The following is a 25,388-nucleotide window of genomic DNA, read 5'->3' as shown; positions in this document are numbered from 1 at the left end:
GATACACGCCAAACGCGCGCCCAACATTTGTACACGGTTGACATTTGTCACATGAGAACAGGTCGCTTCTACGGTTCGTTCTTAAGTTCAACAGCTCGGCTGTGGAACGAACTGCCGGCCTCTGTGTTTCCTCCCTCCTACAACATGGGACTCTTCAAGACCCATGTTCACTCCTTCCTCTCCACAAAAAGACCCTCCACACAGAATCTCCAAAGATGACATAGGCCCTGAGGGAAATTATTTTCTTCAGGGCCTCCTGTGTGGAGTTAATATAAAAATAAAATAAAATCTCCTTTCCCTCCCCACTACCTTCAGCCTCACAATAAGAATGCCATATTCTCACTGGCTTCAGACGGTTGGGAGCAGTTGGGACTCTTGTGCGGTTTCACATTAAAAAAAGGTTAGGTTATGTCAGTTTTGTTTGCTTTCTTTACTTCACTTTTCCGTTTTGTCATGGAACCCACATAATGTATCTGGACAGTTGTTTAAAAAATGGAGTCAGTCGATTAACATGTTTATTATTTAAACTCACATTCTACAATATGAACATTTCAGAGTCTGGCATGTCTGTGGCATCGGTGGCTGGCCTCAGCGTCGGCCTGATCCTAGTTGTGATGATCTTCATCCTCCTGGGCTACATCACCTGGCAGAAACGCAATCCCGAGGCGCGCACCTTCCGCAACTTCTGGCGGAGGCCCGCCACCGCGGTTCGGCGAACAGAGGAGGTGGACTTAACGGCACCCCAACTCCAACGTAGCTCCGTCGAGAGCCAATCGAGCAACACTCAATTGAATATAAACCCTGCGAACATTACAACATATGGAGTTAGGGAGGGATCATCGAGAAATTAAATACTAAGGTCAATTCAAATTATTATTATCGATAAATTAATTACTATTAATTAATTAATTAAAAAGTAAGGGTAATTCATCTTGTATTATTGATTAATTCAAATGACTATCAACCCTGTGAACACAGCAATATTGGGATGTTGGGGTGGATCATCAAGCCCTTAAAAACTAAGGCCAATGCATTTGTCATTATTGATTAACTAATGACTCTGAACACAGCAATATTGTGATGTTGAGGTGGATCATCAAGCCCTTAAAAACTAAGGCCAATGCATTTGTCATTATTGATTAATTAATGACTCTGAACACAGCAATATTGTGATGTTGTGATGTTGGATCATCAAGCGCTTAAAAACTAAGGCCAATGCATTTGTCATTATTGATTAATTAATAACTCTGAACACAGCAATATTGTGATGTTGTGATGTTGGATCATCAAGCGCTTAAAAACTAAGGCCAATGCATTTGTCATTATTGATTAATTAATGACTCTGAACACAGCAATATTGTGATGTTGTGATATTGGATCATCAAGCGCTTAAAAACTAAGGCCAATGCATTTGTCATTATTGATTAATTAATGACTCTGAACACAGCAATATTGTGATGTTGTGATGTTGGATCATCAAGCGCTTAAAAACTAAGGCCAATGCATTTGTCATTATTGATTGAACACAGTAATATTGTGATATTGGGGTGGATCATCAAGCCCTTAAAAACTAAGGCCAATGCATTTGTCATTATTGATTAATTAATGACTCTGAACACAGCAATATTGTGATGTTGTGATGTTGGATCATCAAGCGCTTAAAAACTAAGGCCAATGCATTTGTCATTATTGATTAATTAATGACTCTGAACACAGCAATATTGTGATGTTGTGATGTTGGATCATCAAGCGCTTAAAAACTAAGGCCAATGCATTTGTCATTATTGATTGAACACAGTAATATTGTGATGTTGGGGTGGATCATCAAGCCCTTAAAAACTAAGGCCAATGCATTTGTCATTATTGATTAATTAATGACTCTGAACACAGCAATATTGTGATGTTGGGTTGGATCATCGAGAAATTAAATACTAAGGTCAATTCAAATTATTATTATCGATAAATTAATTACTATTAATTAATTAATTAAAAAGTAAGGGTAATTCATCTTGTATTATTGATTAATTCAAATGACTATCAACCCTTTTTAAAAAAAAAAAAATTATAAACTTACATTATAATGTTGTCATGACAAAGATGAGTGATATTGCATTTGTCAATAGCTGGGGTGACACAAGGTGGTGGCGATTCGCTCCATATTGACAGCATACACTGAATGGCTTGCAATCACATTCTTGTGAATTTTCAAAGCTTCATACAGTTCCAGCATGGAGACTCTTTCTTTGCGAATTTTCAACTGCGGCACACTGAAACAATAAAATAATTCAGAAACAACTTTTTATTTTTAACTTATTTTGAAGGTTAAATAAACCCATCAATATAATATATCATTGAAGAAGATAATACTAATACATCTAAATGAAACAAGTGTGTCTTGTACTGTTTCATGTTTCGTTTAGATTTATTAGTATAATAAAATAATTATTGAAATCTCTTTTAAACATTTTTAATCCCTAAAATTATTACATTATGTGCATAATAAATTATCTCTAGGTCTATTTTGGTTTATTTGATTTTTGTCGAAAATTTTGATATAAATCTTATACTTGTAAGAATATGCATCTAGATCTAGATAATTATTGCTTTTATTATGTTATCATCATATCATGTCTGCTGAGTGCGGGTTCAAAGATTCACACAATATGTCTGGAATCACAAAGTCACATTTCAATAAATAATGCACTTCCTCGAGAACATTATGGTCAGGTAGGGTTTTCTAAAGTTGTAACAGGAGACATAAAATGGTTCACCTATTCTTTATTAAGTAAGTAATTGTAACTAGAAATTAATCCTAATGAAATAGAATCGAGTTAAATATCTAATCTTAACGTTTGCATTGAAACGTTGCTACTCTTCACGGAAAAGTCCCATTTGAGGTGGCTTGGTCATATACTAATGCCAGAAGACTAACTTCCACTGAAAATAGTGATTGCGATTCTAGAGGGAAGAGGTCCAGTGGGCCAGAAAAGTTGGGAGAGGCAACTCCAGAGGCTGCGCGAGGAGAGGCTAGGCCTGCTAAGGACGGATGCCACCGATTAGAACAGGGACACTTGGAGGAGCCTTGTCGAGACAACGGGTCCCCGTCCCGAATAGGACAGGGGGGAGAGGATGAGATGAGAGAACTTTAACATAAAACTACATTCACTTAAGTTTGCATTGGACTGTCTCTAACATTTATAATGTATCAATTAAATCTACCTTATAATTTGCACTACATTTTAAAATGCTGTCAACTGACATCTATTGTTATTATTGACAACTATGATTCCTCAAAGTCATTAGACAAGCGGTTCCCCAAATGGTTTCCATGACGGTTTCCGAGGACTGCAAAACATCAAATTATATACGAACTAAAGGTATATTTGATATAGAAACGTCGATATTTGAACCGCAGGAAAAACATAATATATTGATAAATAAAATGTAAAATTTATGGTTCCAGAAAAAAAGGAAGTATATTCTAAGAAAAGTAAAAACAATAATAGTAATAATAATAATTGGATAATTTGTATAGCGCCGTTCTTGTGAAAAAGTACCTCAAGGGCGCTGTAAATAAATTCATCAATAAATCCTCAGATTTTGGTAAAGACGGTAAAAAATTAACACTGTTAAATTTTTTTACAAGGTATTCTGTTTAACCCATTGGCCTCCGAATTGTTTTGTACTGAAGTTTTAAATCTGCAGTGGTGTACTAAATCTTACATGACTTTTAAACTAAACATGCAAACGAAACAATTTTTTAAAATTTACTCGTTCATTGAATTAAGGTATGCAAAAAATATATAGAGTTTTTTAAAAAATAATAATAATATGATTAAACGAGGATATAAAAATATTTTTTTTATAAAAACCATTTTTTTTTTCTTTTTTTTATAATTGGATTAAGAAAAGTTTTACATTAATCATACTTATGACCATAATATATTTTATTTCAATTTGGGCTGATGTTAGCCACCCACCACGCATTTTACGAACAAGCTTGTCAATTCCCGAACCACACGCTATTTTAAAAAAAATTCAATGACGCTGAAATATAACAAAATTTCAATCGTAAATATCAGGAAAAAACTGTACCAACGGAGTCCTGCCAATTACTACGAAATGAATGCTTAATTATCTACAGAGCGATTGGCATTTAAAATTTTAAACACAGATGTCAATAATGTATCCCTTTTTCGTTTTTAAGCTGACGACACCAGACCCGCCGGGACGGCGTCGTTTGAGGCCAATGGGTTAACCTATCTTCCATGTAAAAATAAAAATAAGTGTAGATTCATGAAAACACAAGTGTAGCAAAAAAATGAAATGCATTTAAAATATGGTACTCTTTCAGAAACTCGCCGCTCGATTATCTGACAACTGCTATAATCCTCTGTCATTTTTACTAGTTGAAAGCACGGAATACGAAAATGAAGCTCTATAATCCGCCGTCAAATACATAATATATACACTCGAGGTTTGTATACCGACGGGTTGGGTTATTTTACTCTTTCACACTCAGTTACACTGCGATCTAGCTTGCTCTAGCTGACCATTTTACCGGTCACCAGGCTTCATAATAATGAAGCCTGGTGACCGGTAAAATAGTCAGCTAGATCGCAGTGTCAATCAGTGTCATCAATTAATAAATTGTTGTTTTAGGACATTTCAGTGTATTCTAGCAACTACCGTCGCATATGTGTTTCTGTTCATTTCATTCTGCATCGTTTTTTGTTTGAATAAGTTTACAAAATGGAGTCTTCTCGCAAGAGTAAACATGGCACAAGGCAAAATGGTGTGATTTCATGGAAAACAGCTATCAAGCACGTATAAAACTACCTTTCGTATGCCATTCCCAGACTTGATATTTTTTATAATCCAATAATAGATAATTATTTTTCACTCTTCTGAGTTTTTTTCGTAATTAATGTAGACATTCGACCATGATAAATAAATCACTGATACACAATCAAAGCCACATTTACAACTTCGATCTATAGTTCATCACATCAATAGTGATGTTAGAAAATATTTTAATAAATTACATCCATGGAATTATCGTCTCTTTTTATCGTCATGATATCTGTTGTTTTAAATAATTAAACAAATACTTCATTTAGGACCATACTTCAACACATTTCACGGCTTTTTGTCATTCCGGGAGTGGAGCCCCTGTTGTCGGAAGCCATACTATACGCTCCGTGTTTCATCACCAAAATCAGTCAAAAAGAAGCGTACTGATTCACTTAAATCTATTCAATATCTAAACAGGCAGAAGCAGATAGTTAGTCTTATATACTCTTTTTGCGTATAAAATTCTTGTCTAGGCCATATTGTTTCAAAGGATGAAAAAATTACTAATTTAGTATAATGATATTAACCTTCCAGCGGGCGCGTTAAGAAATTTCCCTTGAGCGGGCGCTTGTCGTAAATTTTACGTCATCGAGTTTTCACCATGTTCTTTATACAAATGTTAGGGAATTTCTTTAAGTTTATGAAAAATGATAATAGGCAGCACTATTTTCAACAAAAATTATTTGACTTTCTCAAAAAAAAACGAAGCAACACTCTAAACATGTTAATATTTCATGTGGTGTATGTGTGTAAGGGGGACAGCATGAGAGCGAGACAGCGAGTACGAGACGTATATAAGAGATCGTATGAGCGGGAATGAGCCTCTCAGTCCAGAACCGTGATAGTCTTCTTTCAAATAAATATTATAATACAAGCATTGTTATTATTGAGTATGTAGAGTTAACATACGTTACAGTGGCGCAGCACGGTAGTTCGTAAATTATTAAAAGTTTACGGAGAATCAGATGATTCAAGAAAATTATTCGAATTTTTGGTGATCACAGTATAGTCTGGCGCTTTTGGGCGTTGGATCGCTAAATTTTGAAGGAAGAAGAAGAATAATAAAAGGCTATCAAATTGGAGAATTCACACGCAGCCGAGGCGAGCACGCAGATCGGGCCGGGCAAATTGCGCGGTAAAAACGCAATTTTACACGTGTGTGGGAGCCGACATTGCAACATTTTGTCGAGAGTACACCGTTACACGGGGTACGCAGAAGATCCAGGATCAAGATCGGCATCAAGGGTGAATTGGCCGGAATCCGGGACCGGGGTTCTGTCGCTACAGCGGGAAGGAAGACCTTGGAAGGTGATCGTGTCCGCAGCTGAAGGGAGACGGAGCCAGAAAAGGGTGCTGAGACGTTGGTGATTCACAGGCTCAGGGCAGGGGCTCGGAGCATAACCTCTGGAAGGGCTGAGATACGTATATTTTATTCAACTTGTTTCAGTTCTTCTCCCAATGGAGGCGATTTGTAAGAATTTGGGGACGTTCTGTTACAGAACGGGAGACTGGTCATTGTTCAGGGAACGATTGGATCAGGCCCTCATTTTAAATGATGATAAGTTGTTGTCACCAGAACGCAAAAGAGCATTTTTGCTGAGTTGCCTCACGGAAGAAACTTTCTCTCTATTATGTGATTTATGTTTTCCAAAAAAGGTTTCTGTTTGTTCTTTTGAAGATTTATGTAAATTATTTGATTCACATTGCAAACCAGTTAAAAATATTTTTGAGTCTCGTGAATTATTTTATAAATGTAAACAGTTTCCTAGCGAATCCGTTAAAGATTACGCGGCTAGATTGAGAGGGTTAAGTTTATCTTGTAATTTTGAGCTGAGATTGGAACCATGTTTAAAGGACATATTCGTTATTGGGATTTTTAATGAAAAATTGAAACACAAGCTATTCGTAGAGGCAATCAATACTTCTTTTACGGATTGCATTAATCTAGCGGCGACGTGGGAACATGTTGTGGCTTTTAAAAAAGTAAATCCGAATTTAAATGTTGTTCATAAGGAAAGCGAGTATTTCCATAAATCCAGGAAAGATAGTCCTTCCAGGAATAAAAATTCAATGCGGAGTAAATCACCGGTTAATGGTACCTACGTTAAAAACTTGTTTTTTGTGTGGAAAAAAAAATCATTTGCAAAGAGATTGCTGGAAAAAAATTTTGTGTAATCATTGTAACAAATCGGGTCATCCTAGTAATTTGTGTAAATACAATAAAAATTATGTAGGTACTAAAAATAAACGGTTGAATTCGGTGTTCGTGGTTAATAATAATGTGGGGCCGGAACCCACATATATAGATTTGTTAATTGGTAACATAATATTGCCGGCGTTGGTAGATACGGGAGCTGCGATAAACGCGATACCATATGAAGTGTATTTAAGATATTTTGTTTCTTACGATTTAGAAAAGTATAATGTTCATTTGTCAGGGTATGACGGAACGCAGTTAAATGTTTTAGGTAAAGTGAATTTAGAGGTGTCATTTTTAGGTAAAAGTGCGAAAATACAGTTCGTAATAATTAAAAATGGTAATTCTACAATAGTTGGTAGAGATTTTTTACAAGTTTTCGGTATCGGATTAAGTGGAATAAATTCTGTAAAATTCAGTGAGATTAATTGTGATAATCATCTTGTTTTTCGTGAAAGTTTAAAGAAGAAATATGCTCATGTTTTTTCAGAAAAATCGGGTAGGCTTAAAAATTATGAGGCAAACATTGTAGTTAATTCGGACTTTAGGCCAAAGTTTGTAAATCCGAGGCCATTACCTTTTAGTTTACGTGAGAAAGTAGAGATAGAGTTACAGAGAATGTTGCATGAAGACATTATTGAAAAGGTAGAAATAAGCGATATTGCAAGCCCGATTGTTGTTGTAAAAAAGAAAGACGCTTCAATTAGGATTTGTACTGATTTCAAAACAACATTGAATCCTATGTTAGCGAAGTTGAAATACCCACTACCTCGTATTGACGATTTAATTTCATCTCTGAATGGTGCAAAATATTTTGCTAAGATAGACTTACGAAATGCATTTGGACAAATTTCATTGAACGAAAAGTCTAGAAAATTATGTGTGATTAGTACGCATATAGGTTTATTTGCATATAAAGTATTGCCTTTTGGCTTAAGCACGAGTCCGGCCATCTTTATGCAAGTCATTACGGCGATAGTTGGTGGACTTAGGAACGTTCGTGTATTTTTAGATGATCTACTTTTATTTGGGAATTCTAAAGAGGAATTATTTTCTATTTGTGAAGCAGTACTTAGCAAGTTAAGTGATTGCGGATTAACTATTAATGAAAATAAGTGTTCTTTTCTAGAAACAGAGATAGAATATTTAGGTTATAGAATTTCGCAGAAAGGAGTTATGCCTTTAGAAAATAAAATATATGCTATTACCCAAATGAGTGTACCGAAAAATGTTTCGGAACTTAGAAGTTTGCTGGGAGTTATTTCCTACTATAGGTCTTTTATACAGAATGTGTCAGGTATTTTGTCTCCTTTATACCAATTGTTGAAAAAAGGGATAAAATTTGTATGGTCTCAGGAATGCAATATTGCGTTTGAGCAAGTTAAGAAACTGCTGACGTCAGACAATATTTTGGTGCATTTTGACCCACAATTACCTATCAAGCTAATTACAGACGCGAGTGATATAGGTATATCTGCTATTATATGTCACGTATATGAGAATGGCATGGAAAGACCGATTGCATTCGCTAGCCGTTTATTGTCAAAAACGGAATTGAGGTATTCCATTCTAGATAAGGAAGCGTGTGCAATAATATTTGGTTTAAAAAAATTCTTTCAATATTTATATGGTAATAAATTCGTTCTAACTTGTGATAATAAAGCTTTGGTACATATTTTGAACACTGAAAAACAAGTGCCAATACTAGCGGCAAATAGGCTACAGCGCTATGCGTTGATTTTACAAACATTTGACTATAATATAGAATATGTCAAGTCGGGTGAGAACAAAGCGGATTTCTTATCTAGATTGCCGGTTAATAGTAATAATAATTTAAGTGATTGTATCGACGAGGTCGACGGTAGCGAATATTTCTTAAATTATATTGGTAGTCTGAACGTTGATAAGATTGAATCGGATTTTTTAAATATAATTGAGGCGGAGACGACAATTTCGAAAGAAACGATGAAGCAGTTTTCGATTAAAGATGTAAACATAGCAAGCATTACTGGGTTCGTAATCAATGGTTGGCCGGATAAAAAGTTTTTAAAGGATGACTTGTTAAAATTCTGGTATTTTAGAAATAAATTATCGACTTATGACTCGTGTTTATTTTATAATAATAAATTTGTGGTTCCGAGGGAATTAAGGGAAATCATATTGAATTTCATACATCAATCGCATTTAGGTATTGTTAAATCTAAAAATCTTGCTCGAAATTATTTTTTTTGGTTAGGTATGAACTCAGAGGTAGAAGCAACTGTGAAGCAGTGCGTTCGATGCTTGGAGTGTTTACCCACTCCATGTAAAGTTGAGTTACAGCCGTGGCCAATCAGTGGATTAATATGGAATAGATTGCATATTGATTTCATGGGACCTTTTGGTGGTTACAATTTTTTGATAATCGTTGATGCAACTACAAAATGGATAGACTGTCACATCGTAAATAAAGTAGATTCGTTTTGTACAATAAAAGTTTTGAAAAGATTATTTTCTAATTTCGGAATTCCGGAGCAGATAGTAAGTGACAATGGTACAGCGTTCACTTCAACAGTTTTTAAGGAATTTTGTCATAATTTTAATATTAAATCGTTGACATCTCCTGTCAACCATCCAGCTTCTAACGGACTTGCCGAAAATGGGGTTAGAACGGTAAAGAATTTTTAAAAAAAAATTATGATAAATAATAAATTGCCTGCTGATTTTGAGGATAAACTTTTAACATTTTTGGTTGATATTAGGAATACGCCTTCTATGTCTACGGGGATTGAACCTAGTAAATTAATTTTGGGAAGGAAAATTAGATCAATTTTTAATACAATCATTCCAATATTAGATAATGTTGAAGGTCAAGGTTTTAAAGGGATTGATAACACGATTAAAGATAAGATGTTATTGAGTCAGCAAAAACAAAAAAAGTATTATAGAGGAAAAAAAATTAAAAAGTACTTTGATGTTGGATCTAAAGTTTTAACCAGGGATTTGAGAAGTGATAAAAACAAATGGATTTTAGGAGAAATTTATAAAAGATTGGGGAATAGGGTTTATTTAGTAAAAATTATGTCTACAGGACAAGTGTGGAAACGCCACCATGATCAAATTTCAGAGAGGAAGGTTAGGTGGGGGGAGAGTGACAGGTCTGATGATTTGCTGGACCTGGGTCCACTCTCGGACGTGGACATGACCAAGTTTCCTAATTCCTCTGATTTTTGCAGGTCACCTACACCATGGGAGGGGAGGTTACGCCCTCGAGGACAACGCCCATGCTACACCGAATGAAGAGTCAAGAACATACATAATTACATATAAATTGGAAATTAAATACATAATGGAAATAATTAAATATATTTGGGTTATATAAATTTGTAAAAATAAAAAGATGTAATTATGATTTAAGTGTGGGGGTGTGGTGTATGTGTGTAAGGGGGACAGCATGAGAGCGAGACAGCGAGTACGAGACGTATATAAGAGATCGTATGAGCGGGAATGAGCCTCTCAGTCCAGAACCGTGATAGTCTTCTTTCAAATAAATATTATAATACAAGCATTGTTATTATTGAGTATGTAGAGTTAACATACGTTTTAATAACAAATATTTTATCTTATTTAGTCAGAATCAAAATTCTCATCCTTACAATTGTTACAAACCACCTCATCTGAAGAATGGTTCTTGCATGTAAAGGACTGACAACGGCAACACTTCATTGATGCTGAGGATTTTTTCTTATCCAGTGCACATAACCGACAAACACCGCGTTTTGGAAAGCTTCTATTTTCTTCTTCTGTTATCGGTTTAACTGCCCGACCGTAATTCACTTTGATCCCGTAATTCAGCACTTATATATTGCGGTAAATTATTGACATTTGATTTGATTTGATTTGACTCTAGCATATCTTGTGATGTTTTGGACATCCACAAAAATAAACGATAAATAATAAAATAACGTGCTCTAAAAAATTTTTTGTTTAAACAACGACGGAAGATTTATTGACAGACAGGCCTTGAGTAAACAGATTCCCACGGGAAAGGAGAGACCGGAGGACAGTCAGGTTTGGAACTTGAGTGCGTTGACAGCTCCATGAAATCTATACAAATGAGAAGTGTTGTGTGAAATTGCAGTGAATTAGTGGATTCAAATGGTATTAGAGAATATTGCGGAATATTGAATTAAAGTGAAATATTATTGAACCGGTTTTGTGCGAAGTGAAAGTGGTTGGACTCAGTGAGAAAACATTTAATAATAATGACAATAATAATAATTGGATAATTTGTAGAGCGCCGTTTTGTAAAAACCCACCTCAGGGGCGCCAGGTGTTGTGCAATCGCGATTGTGTTATAAAGTTGTGTTGATTTAAACGTGATTTCGTATACAGTTCGAACTAGATTGCTTGTCTTAAAAACATGAAAATAATAAAAATAATGATTGCGTTTTTAAAATAGAGTGAATGTACCTAAAGGCAGGAAGTGTTTAATCGGGCTAAGTTATTGATTTGGCGAGATGGCATTCTATCCACGGAGACCGAAAACCAGAGAATCAAATAGATTATTAACTGTGGGTTCGAATCCTAACAGATTAGGGAGGTACAATTTTATTTACAGGAATATTTAATTACCCTTTTATAAGCGTAGGGAGGAGGTCGAAAATTAAAGTGATTTAGCTATATAGTGTAATCAGGTAAGCTTCACGCTGAGAATGAGAGGTGCCTAACTGGGTGAGTTTTTTATATTATTTATTAAATTTCAGAGGACCCTTTTAATAATAATAGGATACAACCGAGGTACAGGTACCGAGTTTGCAACGCCTGCAACCCAAATAATCTTCCCATAAGTAGGGATACGCTAGACGCATTGTCAATCAGCTGTGAGCGAGAGACGAGTCAACGACCTTTTCATATATAGGCCGAGAGGCGCGGAGTACAGTCAGTCAAAGGGGAAGTTTTGCTAGCGTATGCCGTCCCAAATTGAAAGCGATCGGATACAACCAGACGGAACAAAATGAAAACTTTTCTTCTGTTATTTGACCTTCTAATTTAATACCTTTCATCTATTGTTTGACTTCCTAAGTTACGAATTGGGATGCACAAAAACAAATCTAAAGTCGAAAGAGGGAGATGGTAATCTCCGAAATAAAACTACCAACCGAACAACTTTTCTCAACAGGTATCTTTCGAGAGGTAGGCGGCCTCTTTAAATTAAATGCAAAAAATCAAACCAATTATCCGTTTATACCTTACCTGAGAGGATAGGTATTCAGTAGAAGTTACCCATACCTAATACACGAGGATGCTAGTAACCTCATAAAATAAATACTGGAACCAAATATTAAAATACAGACAGTCCTCATCCCAAATTTGGCATATCGAGTAGACCTTACATATATCTCACATGATAATTGGCTGAATGGGTAGGCACACAACCTATCGTTAATAAGCAGGCAGAATGTCGACAAGATCGTCGTGTGTTATATGTGTATTGACCTAGAAAGGGATGTAAATCCCCGACGGCGTGGGAGTTACAACGTTTTCTGGAGGTGGCACGTAACTTAGGACCTTGCGTGTCACATTTTCGCGACTAGATTCGTGATAAAGGGATGTTATGGTTTTCCCCTTCTACACTCAGTAAAGTAGTTTATCCTGGAGGTGTTTGAGATTGGGGCAATTCTGAAATTGGTGAAGAGACCTGGTTTTCTTTATTCTGGCGTGAAGGTTGCCGATTTGGAACAAGGGGAGACCCGGCCGGTTGTGATATCCAGACACGCAGATATCGATCGCCTTGCTCAAATTATCATCCATCAGTTTTGTTTGGTAAGCGGAGGAGCCAATCTTAACTTGAAAAAAATTCATTTCCTTTCCTCTCCTTCCCCTCCCAAAATATATACATGGATGGCGCCGACAACTAACACCATAAATTTATCGTATGTATATCACATATATAAAATCTAACACTTTATTATATTCACATTACCCTACGATAGGTAGAATCGAGTAGCTAGGGGGGGGTGAGCAGGCGACTTAGAAGATAAGGTTTATAAAATGGTTTTGAAAAACAGCGGTAATGGATTCAACTCACTCTATCTCAAAAGAACCAAGGGATACCACACAAAACATAAATAACTAGGTTTCTAAACCGAGAAACAAAAACCCAACACAACGTTCGGTGAAGCCTTTTTATACTGAACCGTCACGTGAAATGAGTACGTTCAAGGTCGTACGTTACGTAGACAAACTAGGATGTACACACTTGAAGGGGTGTGTAATAAAGAAAAGACGGCAGGGAGGACCTTCCTACCCCGGATATATATATATAACCAAAGCCTTATGGAAAAGTTTGAAGTAGAAAGGGCAGATCATTACATCTGATGCCGCAAACCAGGAGAGATAGATATACAAGCTGGTTTGAATTCATTACTGTTGTTGAAAAAAAAAAAAAAATGGATTTCATAAACCTTATTAATTCACATTAACAGCAAAAGAAATGGTACCTATCGTCAAAAATGATAACAGAGACATCGTACTTCAAAGACATAAATAATAAAAGACAGACAAAACCATCGGATCACCGCCGAGGACACAAAATAAAAACAAATCAACATGAAAATAAATAACACTCGAACATAATACAAATAACGTATTGAGGTGAAACAACACTGTTTAAACAAATAACTCAGAGTTTAAAAATAAACAAGTGTGACATGACATATTGAATTTCTACCCATAGAGACACAAAACACTTGAAAAAGCTGAGGGCGGAAAAAAACTCACCAGTAGAACAAGCCGATAATCACGGGAACCAAAAAAATAAACAGATGCTAGGTTAGAAACGAAGAACAGGGGCGCTCAACATTTTGGAAGAATTAAAATAAAATTTAAAATAAAAATAAAAAATAAATACAGAGGTATTCGAGAAACGTAAATTACCTATAGTTATTTCTAATCCCATCGACTAACACGAGGAAGCGAGATTACCCGTTGGGTTTAGAACTAAAGGGAGGCTGTGATGTTTTGGACATCCACAAAAATAAACGATAAATAATAAAATAACGTGCTCTAAAAAATTTTTTGTTTAAACAACGACGGAAGATTTATTGACAGACAGGCCTTGAGTAAACAGATTCCCACGGGAAAGGAGAGACCGGAGGACAGTCAGGTTTGGAACTTGAGTGCGTTGACAGCTCCATGAAATCTATACAAATGAGAAGTGTTGTGTGAAATTGCAGTGAATTAGTGGATTCAAATGGTATTAGAGAATATTGCGGAATATTGAATTAAAGTGAAATATTATTGAACCGGTTTTGTGCGAAGTGAAAGTGGTTGGACTCAGTGAGAAAACATTTAATAATAATGACAATAATAATAATTGGATAATTTGTAGAGCGCCGTTTTGTAAAAACCCACCTCAGGGGCGCCAGGTGTTGTGCAATCGCGATTGTGTTATAAAGTTGTGTTGATTTAAACGTGATTTCGTATACAGTTCGAACTAGATTGCTTGTCTTAAAAACATGAAAATAATAAAAATAATGATTGCGTTTTTAAAATAGAGTGAATGTACCTAAAGGCAGGAAGTGTTTAATCGGGCTAAGTTATTGATTTGGCGAGATGGCATTCTATCCACGGAGACCGAAAACCAGAGAATCAAATAGATTATTAACTGTGGGTTCGAATCCTAACAGATTAGGGAGGTACAATTTTATTTACAGGAATATTTAATTACCCTTTTATAAGCGTAGGGAGGAGGTCGAAAATTAAAGTGATTTAGCTATATAGTGTAATCAGGTAAGCTTCACGCTGAGAATGAGAGGTGCCTAACTGGGTGAGTTTTTTATATTATTTATTAAATTTCAGAGGACCCTTTTAATAATAATAGGATACAACCGAGGTACAGGTACCGAGTTTGCAACGCCTGCAACCCAAATAATCTTCCCATAAGTAGGGATACGCTAGACGCATTGTCAATCAGCTGTGAGCGAGAGACGAGTCAACGACCTTTTCATATATAGGCCGAGAGGCGCGGAGTACAGTCAGTCAAAGGGGAAGTTTTGCTAGCGTATGCCGTCCCAAATTGAAAGCGATCGGATACAACCAGACGGAACAAAATGAAAACTTTTCTTCTGTTATTTGACCTTCTAATTTAATACCTTTCATCTATTGTTTGACTTCCTAAGTTACGAATTGGGATGCACAAAAACAAATCTAAAGTCGAAAGAGGGAGATGGTAATCTCCGAAATAAAACTACCAACCGAACAACTTTTCTCAACAGGTATCTTTCGAGAGGTAGGCGGCCTCTTTAAATTAAATGCAAAAAATCAAACCAATTATCCGTTTATACCTTACCTGAGAGGATAGGTATTCAGTAGAAGTTACCCATACCTAATACACGAGGATGCTAGTAACCTCATAAAATAAATACTGGAACCAAATATTAAAATACAGACAGTCCTCATCCCAAATTTGGCATATCGAGTAGACCTTACATATATCTCACATGATAATTGGCTGAATGGGTAGGCACACAACCTATCGTTAATAAGCAGGCAGAATGTCGACAAGATCGTCGTGTGTTATATGTGTATTGACCTAGAAAGGGATGTAAATCCCCGACGGCGTGGGAGTTACAACGTTTTCTGGAGGTGGCACGTAACTTAGGACCTTGCGTGTCACATTTTCGCGACTAGATTCGTGATAAAGGGATGTTATGGTTTTCCCCTTCTACACTCAGTAAAGTAGTTTATCCTGGAGGTGTTTGAGATTGGGGCAATTCTGAAATTGGTGAAGAGACCTGGTTTTCTTTATTCTGGCGTGAAGGTTGCCGATTTGGAACAAGGGGAGACCCGGCCGGTTGTGATATCCAGACACGCAGATATCGATCGCCTTGCTCAAATTATCATCCATCAGTTTTGTTTGGTAAGCGGAGGAGCCAATCTTAACTTGAAAAAAATTCATTTCCTTTCCTCTCCTTCCCCTCCCAAAATATATACATGGATGGCGCCGACAACTAACACCATAAATTTATCGTATGTATATCACATATATAAAATCTAACACTTTATTATATTCACATTACCCTACGATAGGTAGAATCGAGTAGCTAGGGGGGGGTGAGCAGGCGACTTAGAAGATAAGGTTTATAAAATGGTTTTGAAAAACAGCGGTAATGGATTCAACTCACTCTATCTCAAAAGAACCAAGGGATACCACACAAAACATAAATAACTAGGTTTCTAAACCGAGAAACAAAAACCCAACACAACGTTCGGTGAAGCCTTTTTATACTGAACCGTCACGTGAAATGAGTACGTTCAAGGTCGTACGTTACGTAGACAAACTAGGATGTACACACTTGAAGGGGTGTGTAATAAAGAAAAGACGGCAGGGAGGACCTTCCTACCCCGGATATATATATATAACCAAAGCCTTATGGAAAAGTTTGAAGTAGAAAGGGCAGATCATTACATCTGATGCCGCAAACCAGGAGAGATAGATATACAAGCTGGTTTGAATTCATTACTGTTGTTGAAAAAAAAAAAAAAATGGATTTCATAAACCTTATTAATTCACATTAACAGCAAAAGAAATGGTACCTATCGTCAAAAATGATAACAGAGACATCGTACTTCAAAGACATAAATAATAAAAGACAGACAAAACCATCGGATCACCGCCGAGGACACAAAATAAAAACAAATCAACATGAAAATAAATAACACTCGAACATAATACAAATAACGTATTGAGGTGAAACAACACTGTTTAAACAAATAACTCAGAGTTTAAAAATAAACAAGTGTGACATGACATATTGAATTTCTACCCATAGAGACACAAAACACTTGAAAAAGCTGAGGGCGGAAAAAAACTCACCAGTAGAACAAGCCGATAATCACGGGAACCAAAAAAATAAACAGATGCTAGGTTAGAAACGAAGAACAGGGGCGCTCAACATTTTGGAAGAATTAAAATAAAATTTAAAATAAAAATAAAAAATAAATACAGAGGTATTCGAGAAACGTAAATTACCTATAGTTATTTCTAATCCCATCGACTAACACGAGGAAGCGAGATTACCCGTTGGGTTTAGAACTAAAGGGAGGCTGTGATGTTTTGGACATCCACAAAAATAAACGATAAATAATAAAATAACGTGCTCTAAAAAATTTTTTGTTTAAACAACGACGGAAGATTTATTGACAGACAGGCCTTGAGTAAACAGATTCCCACGGGAAAGGAGAGACCGGAGGACAGTCAGGTTTGGAACTTGAGTGCGTTGACAGCTCCATGAAATCTATACAAATGAGAAGTGTTGTGTGAAATTGCAGTGAATTAGTGGATTCAAATGGTATTAGAGAATATTGCGGAATATTGAATTAAAGTGAAATATTATTGAACCGGTTTTGTGCGAAGTGAAAGTGGTTGGACTCAGTGAGAAAACATTTAATAATAATGACAATAATAATAATTGGATAATTTGTAGAGCGCCGTTTTGTAAAAACCCACCTCAGGGGCGCCAGGTGTTGTGCAATCGCGATTGTGTTATAAAGTTGTGTTGATTTAAACGTGATTTCGTATACAGTTCGAACTAGATTGCTTGTCTTAAAAACATGAAAATAATAAAAATAATGATTGCGTTTTTAAAATAGAGTGAATGTACCTAAAGGCAGGAAGTGTTTAATCGGGCTAAGTTATTGATTTGGCGAGATGGCATTCTATCCACGGAGACCGAAAACCAGAGAATCAAATAGATTATTAACTGTGGGTTCGAATCCTAACAGATTAGGGAGGTACAATTTTATTTACAGGAATATTTAATTACCCTTTTATAAGCGTAGGGAGGAGGTCGAAAATTAAAGTGATTTAGCTATATAGTGTAATCAGGTAAGCTTCACGCTGAGAATGAGAGGTGCCTAACTGGGTGAGTTTTTTATATTATTTATTAAATTTCAGAGGACCCTTTTAATAATAATAGGATACAACCGAGGTACAGGTACCGAGTTTGCAACGCCTGCAACCCAAATAATCTTCCCATAAGTAGGGATACGCTAGACGCATTGTCAATCAGCTGTGAGCGAGAGACGAGTCAACGACCTTTTCATATATAGGCCGAGAGGCGCGGAGTACAGTCAGTCAAAGGGGAAGTTTTGCTAGCGTATGCCGTCCCAAATTGAAAGCGATCGGATACAACCAGACGGAACAAAATGAAAACTTTTCTTCTGTTATTTGACCTTCTAATTTAATACCTTTCATCTATTGTTTGACTTCCTAAGTTACGAATTGGGATGCACAAAAACAAATCTAAAGTCGAAAGAGGGAGATGGTAATCTCCGAAATAAAACTACCAACCGAACAACTTTTCTCAACAGGTATCTTTCGAGAGGTAGGCGGCCTCTTTAAATTAAATGCAAAAAATCAAACCAATTATCCGTTTATACCTTACCTGAGAGGATAGGTATTCAGTAGAAGTTACCCATACCTAATACACGAGGATGCTAGTAACCTCATAAAATAAATACTGGAACCAAATATTAAAATACAGACAGTCCTCATCCCAAATTTGGCATATCGAGTAGACCTTACATATATCTCACATGATAATTGGCTGAATGGGTAGGCACACAACCTATCGTTAATAAGCAGGCAGAATGTCGACAAGATCGTCGTGTGTTATATGTGTATTGACCTAGAAAGGGATGTAAATCCCCGACGGCGTGGGAGTTACAACGTTTTCTGGAGGTGGCACGTAACTTAGGACCTTGCGTGTCACATTTTCGCGACTAGATTCGTGATAAAGGGATGTTATGGTTTTCCCCTTCTACACTCAGTAAAGTAGTTTATCCTGGAGGTGTTTGAGATTGGGGCAATTCTGAAATTGGTGAAGAGACCTGGTTTTCTTTATTCTGGCGTGAAGGTTGCCGATTTGGAACAAGGGGAGACCCGGCCGGTTGTGATATCCAGACACGCAGATATCGATCGCCTTGCTCAAATTATCATCCATCAGTTTTGTTTGGTAAGCGGAGGAGCCAATCTTAACTTGAAAAAAATTCATTTCCTTTCCTCTCCTTCCCCTCCCAAAATATATACATGGATGGCGCCGACAACTAACACCATAAATTTATCGTATGTATATCACATATATAAAATCTAACACTTTATTATATTCACATTACCCTACGATAGGTAGAATCGAGTAGCTAGGGGGGGGTGAGCAGGCGACTTAGAAGATAAGGTTTATAAAATGGTTTTGAAAAACAGCGGTAATGGATTCAACTCACTCTATCTCAAAAGAACCAAGGGATACCACACAAAACATAAATAACTAGGTTTCTAAACCGAGAAACAAAAACCCAACACAACGTTCGGTGAAGCCTTTTTATACTGAACCGTCACGTGAAATGAGTACGTTCAAGGTCGTACGTCACGTAGACAAACTAGGATGTACACACTTGAAGGGGTGTGTAATAAAGAAAAGACGGCAGGGAGGACCTTCCTACCCCGGATATATATATATAACCAAAGCCTTATGGAAAAGTTTGAAGTAGAAAGGGCAGATCATTACAATCTCAAAGCTCGATGCTTACAACTAAGTGGTAAGAGTGTGGGAAACGATAAGGCGCGTCTGTCGTAAATTTTACGACAGCGCGCCCGCTGGAAGGTTAAGCATCTTTAAATGGCTGTCTGCCATAATACGCTTACTAGAATTGGTAAGAGATTACATTTTTTCATTTAACACTACACAGGAGGCCCTGAGGGAAATAATTACCTTCAGGGACTATGTCATCTTTGGGGGTGCTGTGCGGTGGTTTTTTTTCACATCTGCCACCAAGATCTAGACAATCTTCACCCCATGAACCCGGGCACCCCTGCTAAGTCACCAAACCTAAAGCAGGACACCAGGGGTGACCTATGGCAGGGTGTTGATCATCCACTAAATGGTTCCCGGGGCGGCGGTACCCATAACCCCTTACAAAATTGGTTGAACATAAAAACTACATGAACTATTCCATGAACCTATTTTAAAAATAATAAATAATTCAGGAAAAGTTGTTTCAGAGAATTTAAACAATTCTTCAAATTTAACAGTTCATTATCAACTTCTATGAAAATTCTATTCAAGTTCTGTTATTATTATTTCAGATTTGTAAAACAACTGGCTAATAATGATATAATAACTGAACTTGAATAGAACCTCCACATAACTTGAAAATCAACATTGAAATTTGATCAAATTCTGTGAAACAACCCATTCTTAGAACTCTAGAGTTTAAAAGACAATAAACAGCTGAAAGTAATCCCATTACGACTGAATATTTTGAATTTAACCAAAAAACGAGAATTCTAACTACTGACTCGATTTACTCGAAAATAAAAACTTGTGTAAAAAAAAAAACCACAAAATCAATTCCTAATGTGAGTTTCTCCAGTTTCCCGCTTCAACGACAAATTTAACACTGTGTCCCCACCACGCTGCGCTGACCACAAATCTCCCCGAAATATCAATCATAGGACAAATAATAATACTAACATCGCAAAAAGAACTTAGCGATATCGGAACTAGCCGTTTAAATCTAAATCTAATGTGATTTTAAAATGGCAAGTAAATGATTAAACATTTGTCAAAAAGTTCATACTAAATACTCTACCAAAATCGTAGATCCCGTAAACAAACCACATTTTGTTACTGTTGTTTTACTTAAATATTTTCGAATCGGGATTTTGAATGGCAGTGTACGGCATTACGTTGTTATAACGTTTGTTTAATATTAGAATTAATAAGTGAATGAACAACTAGCAACGAAAGAGTGAAGAAGTTTTGACAGTTAAGATATTTTTCTGGGTCTATAACAAGCTCTTAACTTTAAACTAAAAAGTAGAAATCTTACGGAAGATTGATTGTGTTTGTTTGTTTTAAAAAATACCCTTTTAACTTTTAGCACATTTGGTACGTATGCACTATAAGCGGATTACTGAGAGAGTGTTTTCTCAGAAGCAATAAATCTGAAAATGCTTTTAAATTATAGTTGATTGGTTTGAATAGTGACCTGCATGCCATATTGTAGGCAGTAGCTTGGTCCATTTCATGGATAGTGAGGGGGCAGGTGGGCACCAGGTTCTCATTAGTCTCGTCCAGATCAGTGGGCGCCCTCTGTGCCGGGTCCGCCAGGTTTGCCGTGTTCCGCAGCCACATGTTGGGCACGTCGCTGCCCATGTCATGGACAAAGTTATCCTCGCGCACTTTGTAGCCTTTCCTTTGCGTTATCACCACGGTCAGAATGTTTTTCAGGAATACCTGAAATGGACAAACAAATCCAATTAGAAATGCCATTGGTAAAAAGATTTCATCAAAAATAATGGTAAATATTCAGAGGCCCTAATATTAAACGTTAATATGTACGGATAAATTATTTAAAAAAAACTTTTTATCGGTTTAATCACAATGAGGAACAACTATTTCAGTTGTTATTATGTATTATATTAATTATATCTTATCCCCCCCATCTTGCGCCTTGTTATTTTTATTTTTGTCCTCTACTAAAGAGAGAGACCTCAAGGGTAATCATTACACCTCGGACGATGAGGTGAAGGTAGCTGTCAAGTCCTGGATTCGAGAAAAGTCGGAAGAATTTTTCAGTGACGGAATGAAAAGACTTGTTACACGTTGGGAGAAATATGTTAGCCTTAACGGTGGCTATTAGTTAATTGAAAAATAAATATATGATTTTAAACTTTAGAATTGTAATTTAATGTACTCTTTGCCTGATCTTGCTATTTGTTTTGGGTCACGCTCTACAGTGATATTTTTTAATCATTGTAGTCTTAAAAGTGAGAATAAAAAAAGATTATTAATTTCATTAAATAAAACTCTGTCTTTTTTTAAATTAACTCCACACAGGAGGCCAATAATTAAGGAGGAAAATAATTTCCCTCAGGCCTATATCGTCTTTGGAAATGTTGTGTGAAGGGGTCTTTTTCAGGAGAGGAAGGAGAGGAATTTCTGGGAAGGAATAAGGTATGAGGGATGGGTAGGAATCTAGGGGTCAGTGTGTCCAGGAGTGACAGACAGATGAATCCCTCCCGGAGAAGGTCAGAAGCAGTGTCTGGGTCATTCGTCCTCTCGAATTCAGCTAGAAGGTGTTCACTTTCTGAGCTCCATGTTGGAATATACACTTTTCTGTAGCCTCTAGGTATTCTTTGCGGCTATAAATAAAAGGTTTGAAAATTCGGCTTCGGTGGTATGTTATCCACAACCCTGTCAACATATTCCGAGAAGTCTCGCCATTCTGCCTTTCTTAGATTCCACCGTGGCACCGGATTGCTGGAGATACACAGAATCCGTATGCCTATGCTCAGCATGACTGGCCTGTGTTGGCTATGTGGGAAACTGTTCAATATAGTTCTCCCTCATATGTTTTCCGTCCGGCGCTGTAGAGACAAAACACAAGTCAGGCGTATATTCACGTCGCCATGTTGGTACCACGGTATGCTGATACCCCTGATATTTTGTATTAAATACAAAACAGGTTTTTAGGCAAGTTGTACAAAAATATCCGGTCGTACTATGACATTCTTGTGTATCCTGATATTTTGCATTAAATATAAAACAGGTTTTTTGGGAAGTTGTACAATAATATCTTGGCATACTATGTAATTTTGTTATGTTGGTACTCTTGATATTTTGTATTAAATACAAAACAGGTTTTTAGGGAAGTTTTAAAGTAATATCTGGACATACTATGACATTTTGGTATGTTGGTATTACTTATAATTTGTATTAAATGTAAAACAAGTTTTTAGGGAAGTTTTACAATAACATTGGACGTAATATGGCGTTTTGGTATTCCTGATATTTTGTACTAAATATAAAACAGGTTTTTAGGGAAGTTTTTTTTATGTTAAAAAAAACACATTTTTAATATTGATAAACTTACCTTTAAACCTATTTTATAATAATACAAAATATCAGACCAAGTGGTCTCTCTCGACCAATCATCTTGCCCCACATGGCCATACCAACATTCCAAAATGTCATAGTATGTCCAGATATTATTGTAAAACGGTGGACATTACATACGAAAGCAAATCTTCATTCACCTAGTTGAAATAATAAATGTAATATTTTCCATTCCGCCCGATGTAAATGGTTGGCTTTTATTGTAATTAAGTTGAATCAAAGTGTTATTTTACAAAATCCCGTTAAACTGCTAGATTGCAGTTTATCTATATAAGTTCTTATTAACAATCTACTTTATATTTTTTAAATTTAAGATCTATATGTATATTATATAGCTTTTTTTTTAAATCATTGACATAATACGAAAAACAAAAGTAAATAATATATTGAATATAAAACCAAAAATTAATATAGAATCGGAAAAAAAGTATTTTTAACATAACCATTTTTTCAGCATGCATTTACTTCTGTATATATTTACTTAACTGCCGCACTTTTGATAGGCACAGATTATGTAAATTACACTTAGCTTCAAATTAATTACTACAACAAACAACTATTTACATCGGGAAAGATGATAAAAGAAAAGTTCAAAATTTCCCTTATAAAACAATCCATTTGCAACCATTTCGGATTTTAGTCTGGATTAATATACTAATTGTTTTCTAATGTGAATGTTTCGTTTCTTGTAGTAACTATGAACCTAATAACCTATTTTGTGCGTATAAATACTTGTTTTTTATAGTAATTGTAGAAACAAAGTGTAATTTCCAAAATCTGTGGCTAAAAGTATGGCGGTTAAATAAATAATTACCAAAATTTGAGTTTGGTAACATGTTGTTAGTTTTAGGGATATTGTATTGTAAGGATCTTTGACCGTATTTATTATTATTATCTGTTAATAAGAATACCATGTAGAGCAATGATACTCAACCTTTTTCTTCTGCGGGCCATATTCATATGTTTGTAAAGCTACGCGGGCCGCAACGCTATACTGGTATGACAAAAAATATCATGAAACCCACCACCCCCGTTTTTTTGGAAATCCATTTGAGTAACCATCAGTTTTGCCAACGGATCTTGGCCTAATGTCGCCGTTTTTCAAACATTAAGTAGCCGAATTTCAGTTGCAGTAATTCTAATGAACTCAAATAAATTCTGCCCACATATTCCCCACAAATATTCTACGTGAGCTTGATTCCCCCTTTATTATTCGAAATCCATGGGGGGGGGGAATTCCCCACAACAATTTTTCGAAATCCATGGGGGGGGGGGGTAGCTACGGAATTCAATTTCAAAAAATTCCTCACATTTTCCGGTCGCAAAAAATATTATATTAAATACCGGTGAAATTTTTGTTTAGGTAAGTTCAAGAGGTTTTTGTTATGTTTAGTAGCTTAAATGGCGATAAATCGCCTTCGTTGGCAACACTGGTAACCATTTCACTTTGGAGCTGTCAACTGTGACTATCAAATCTTTGTTTTTTTAGATAGATCTAGCGTGTGCAGTAGCAACACTCTTATACCAGATCTGATGTTGACACGACAACGACTATCCTCTTCGGGTTTAAATGTCTGTACGTCAAAGTCGCAATTAATCTCAAATTAACGTGATATAGAATGCCAGATTATGTAAATCGTGTTCCTGATATTAAATGTATTGAGGGCCGCACAAAATAGCTTGGCGGGCCGCAGGTTGAGTATGACTGATGTAGAGAGTCAACATAAAAGCAATAGGTTGATTGATTAAAGTTTTACAGTATTTTTATTCTAAAAATGAATGGAAATGATTTACCTGTACTGCAGATACAATCAGATCTATAGTTTCATCATCCGCGCCCTCCAATCCTTGCTCCCAGGCGGTGATCATAAACCTTCCGGTAACAAGAGCGTGGTCGGGAAGAAACAGTTCCTGCGAGGCATACCTTAGGGCATCACTGCCACCTCCCTGCGGAGACGAAGGAGACACATAGTCCATTAAGTCAATGGGCTCGTAGCTAGACTTATCCGATGTGCTCCTCGAGCTATGCTTATGCCTCTTGTTGCTGCTAGTGGTTCGAGTGTGCGAAGAGGTCCTTTCGGGTATTGATGTTGTCACCTCCGCGAGACCTTCCACTTTATTGAGAATCGCCAAGAAGAACTTGTTGTGCAAATGGATCTGGTCAGGAGCTAAGAGAATTCTAGCTTCCATGTCGAAGTCCTCTTTGGTCATTTTCATCTTGAACCACATTTTCATGTGATCGAAGTAGCATTTTGTCTTCTCTCCCAATGCATCGGAGAGCGATTTTCTAGTAACGCTTAAAATGTCAGTAGTCATTTTTAAATCATTTATAATAATGCCCGTCAGTGAAAAACGCACTTTTGTTGGCAAACCAGGCAAACGCAAACGTCAAAACA

General features: G+C 36.3%; 2 protein-coding genes across 2 annotated transcripts in view; one reads left to right on the top strand and one right to left on the bottom strand.

Annotated features, from left to right (window-relative positions):
* The window catches only part of LOC149423665 (uncharacterized), a 26,300-nt gene extending 25,449 nt beyond the window's left edge, over positions 1 to 851 (top strand). The window contains exon 11 of the mRNA XM_089632276.1: positions 556 to 851. Within this exon, the coding sequence (XP_089488402.1) occupies positions 556 to 851 (296 nt within the window). The remainder of the gene's footprint in view (positions 1 to 555) is intronic.
* On the bottom strand, positions 669 to 25,388 carry LOC149423664 (transcriptional adapter 1-like). Its single transcript, XM_089631706.1, has 4 exons — positions 24,787 to 25,388; positions 21,083 to 21,330; positions 2,075 to 2,267; positions 669 to 801 (listed from the first exon to the last, which is right to left on the bottom strand). The coding sequence occupies exons 1-3, from the start codon at positions 25,306 to 25,308 to the stop codon at positions 2,117 to 2,119; spliced, it is 921 nt and encodes a 306-aa protein (XP_089487832.1). The 5' UTR covers positions 25,309 to 25,388; the 3' UTR covers positions 669 to 801; positions 2,075 to 2,116.

This window comes from Hesperophylax consimilis, chromosome 5, assembly GCF_061612785.1.
Source record: "Hesperophylax consimilis isolate HC1 chromosome 5, BYU_Hcon_1.0, whole genome shotgun sequence".
Lineage (NCBI taxonomy): Eukaryota > Metazoa > Arthropoda > Insecta > Trichoptera > Limnephilidae > Hesperophylax > Hesperophylax consimilis.
Note: the sequence above shows the minus strand (reverse complement) of the source record. Positions and strands in the feature narration are given on the sequence as shown.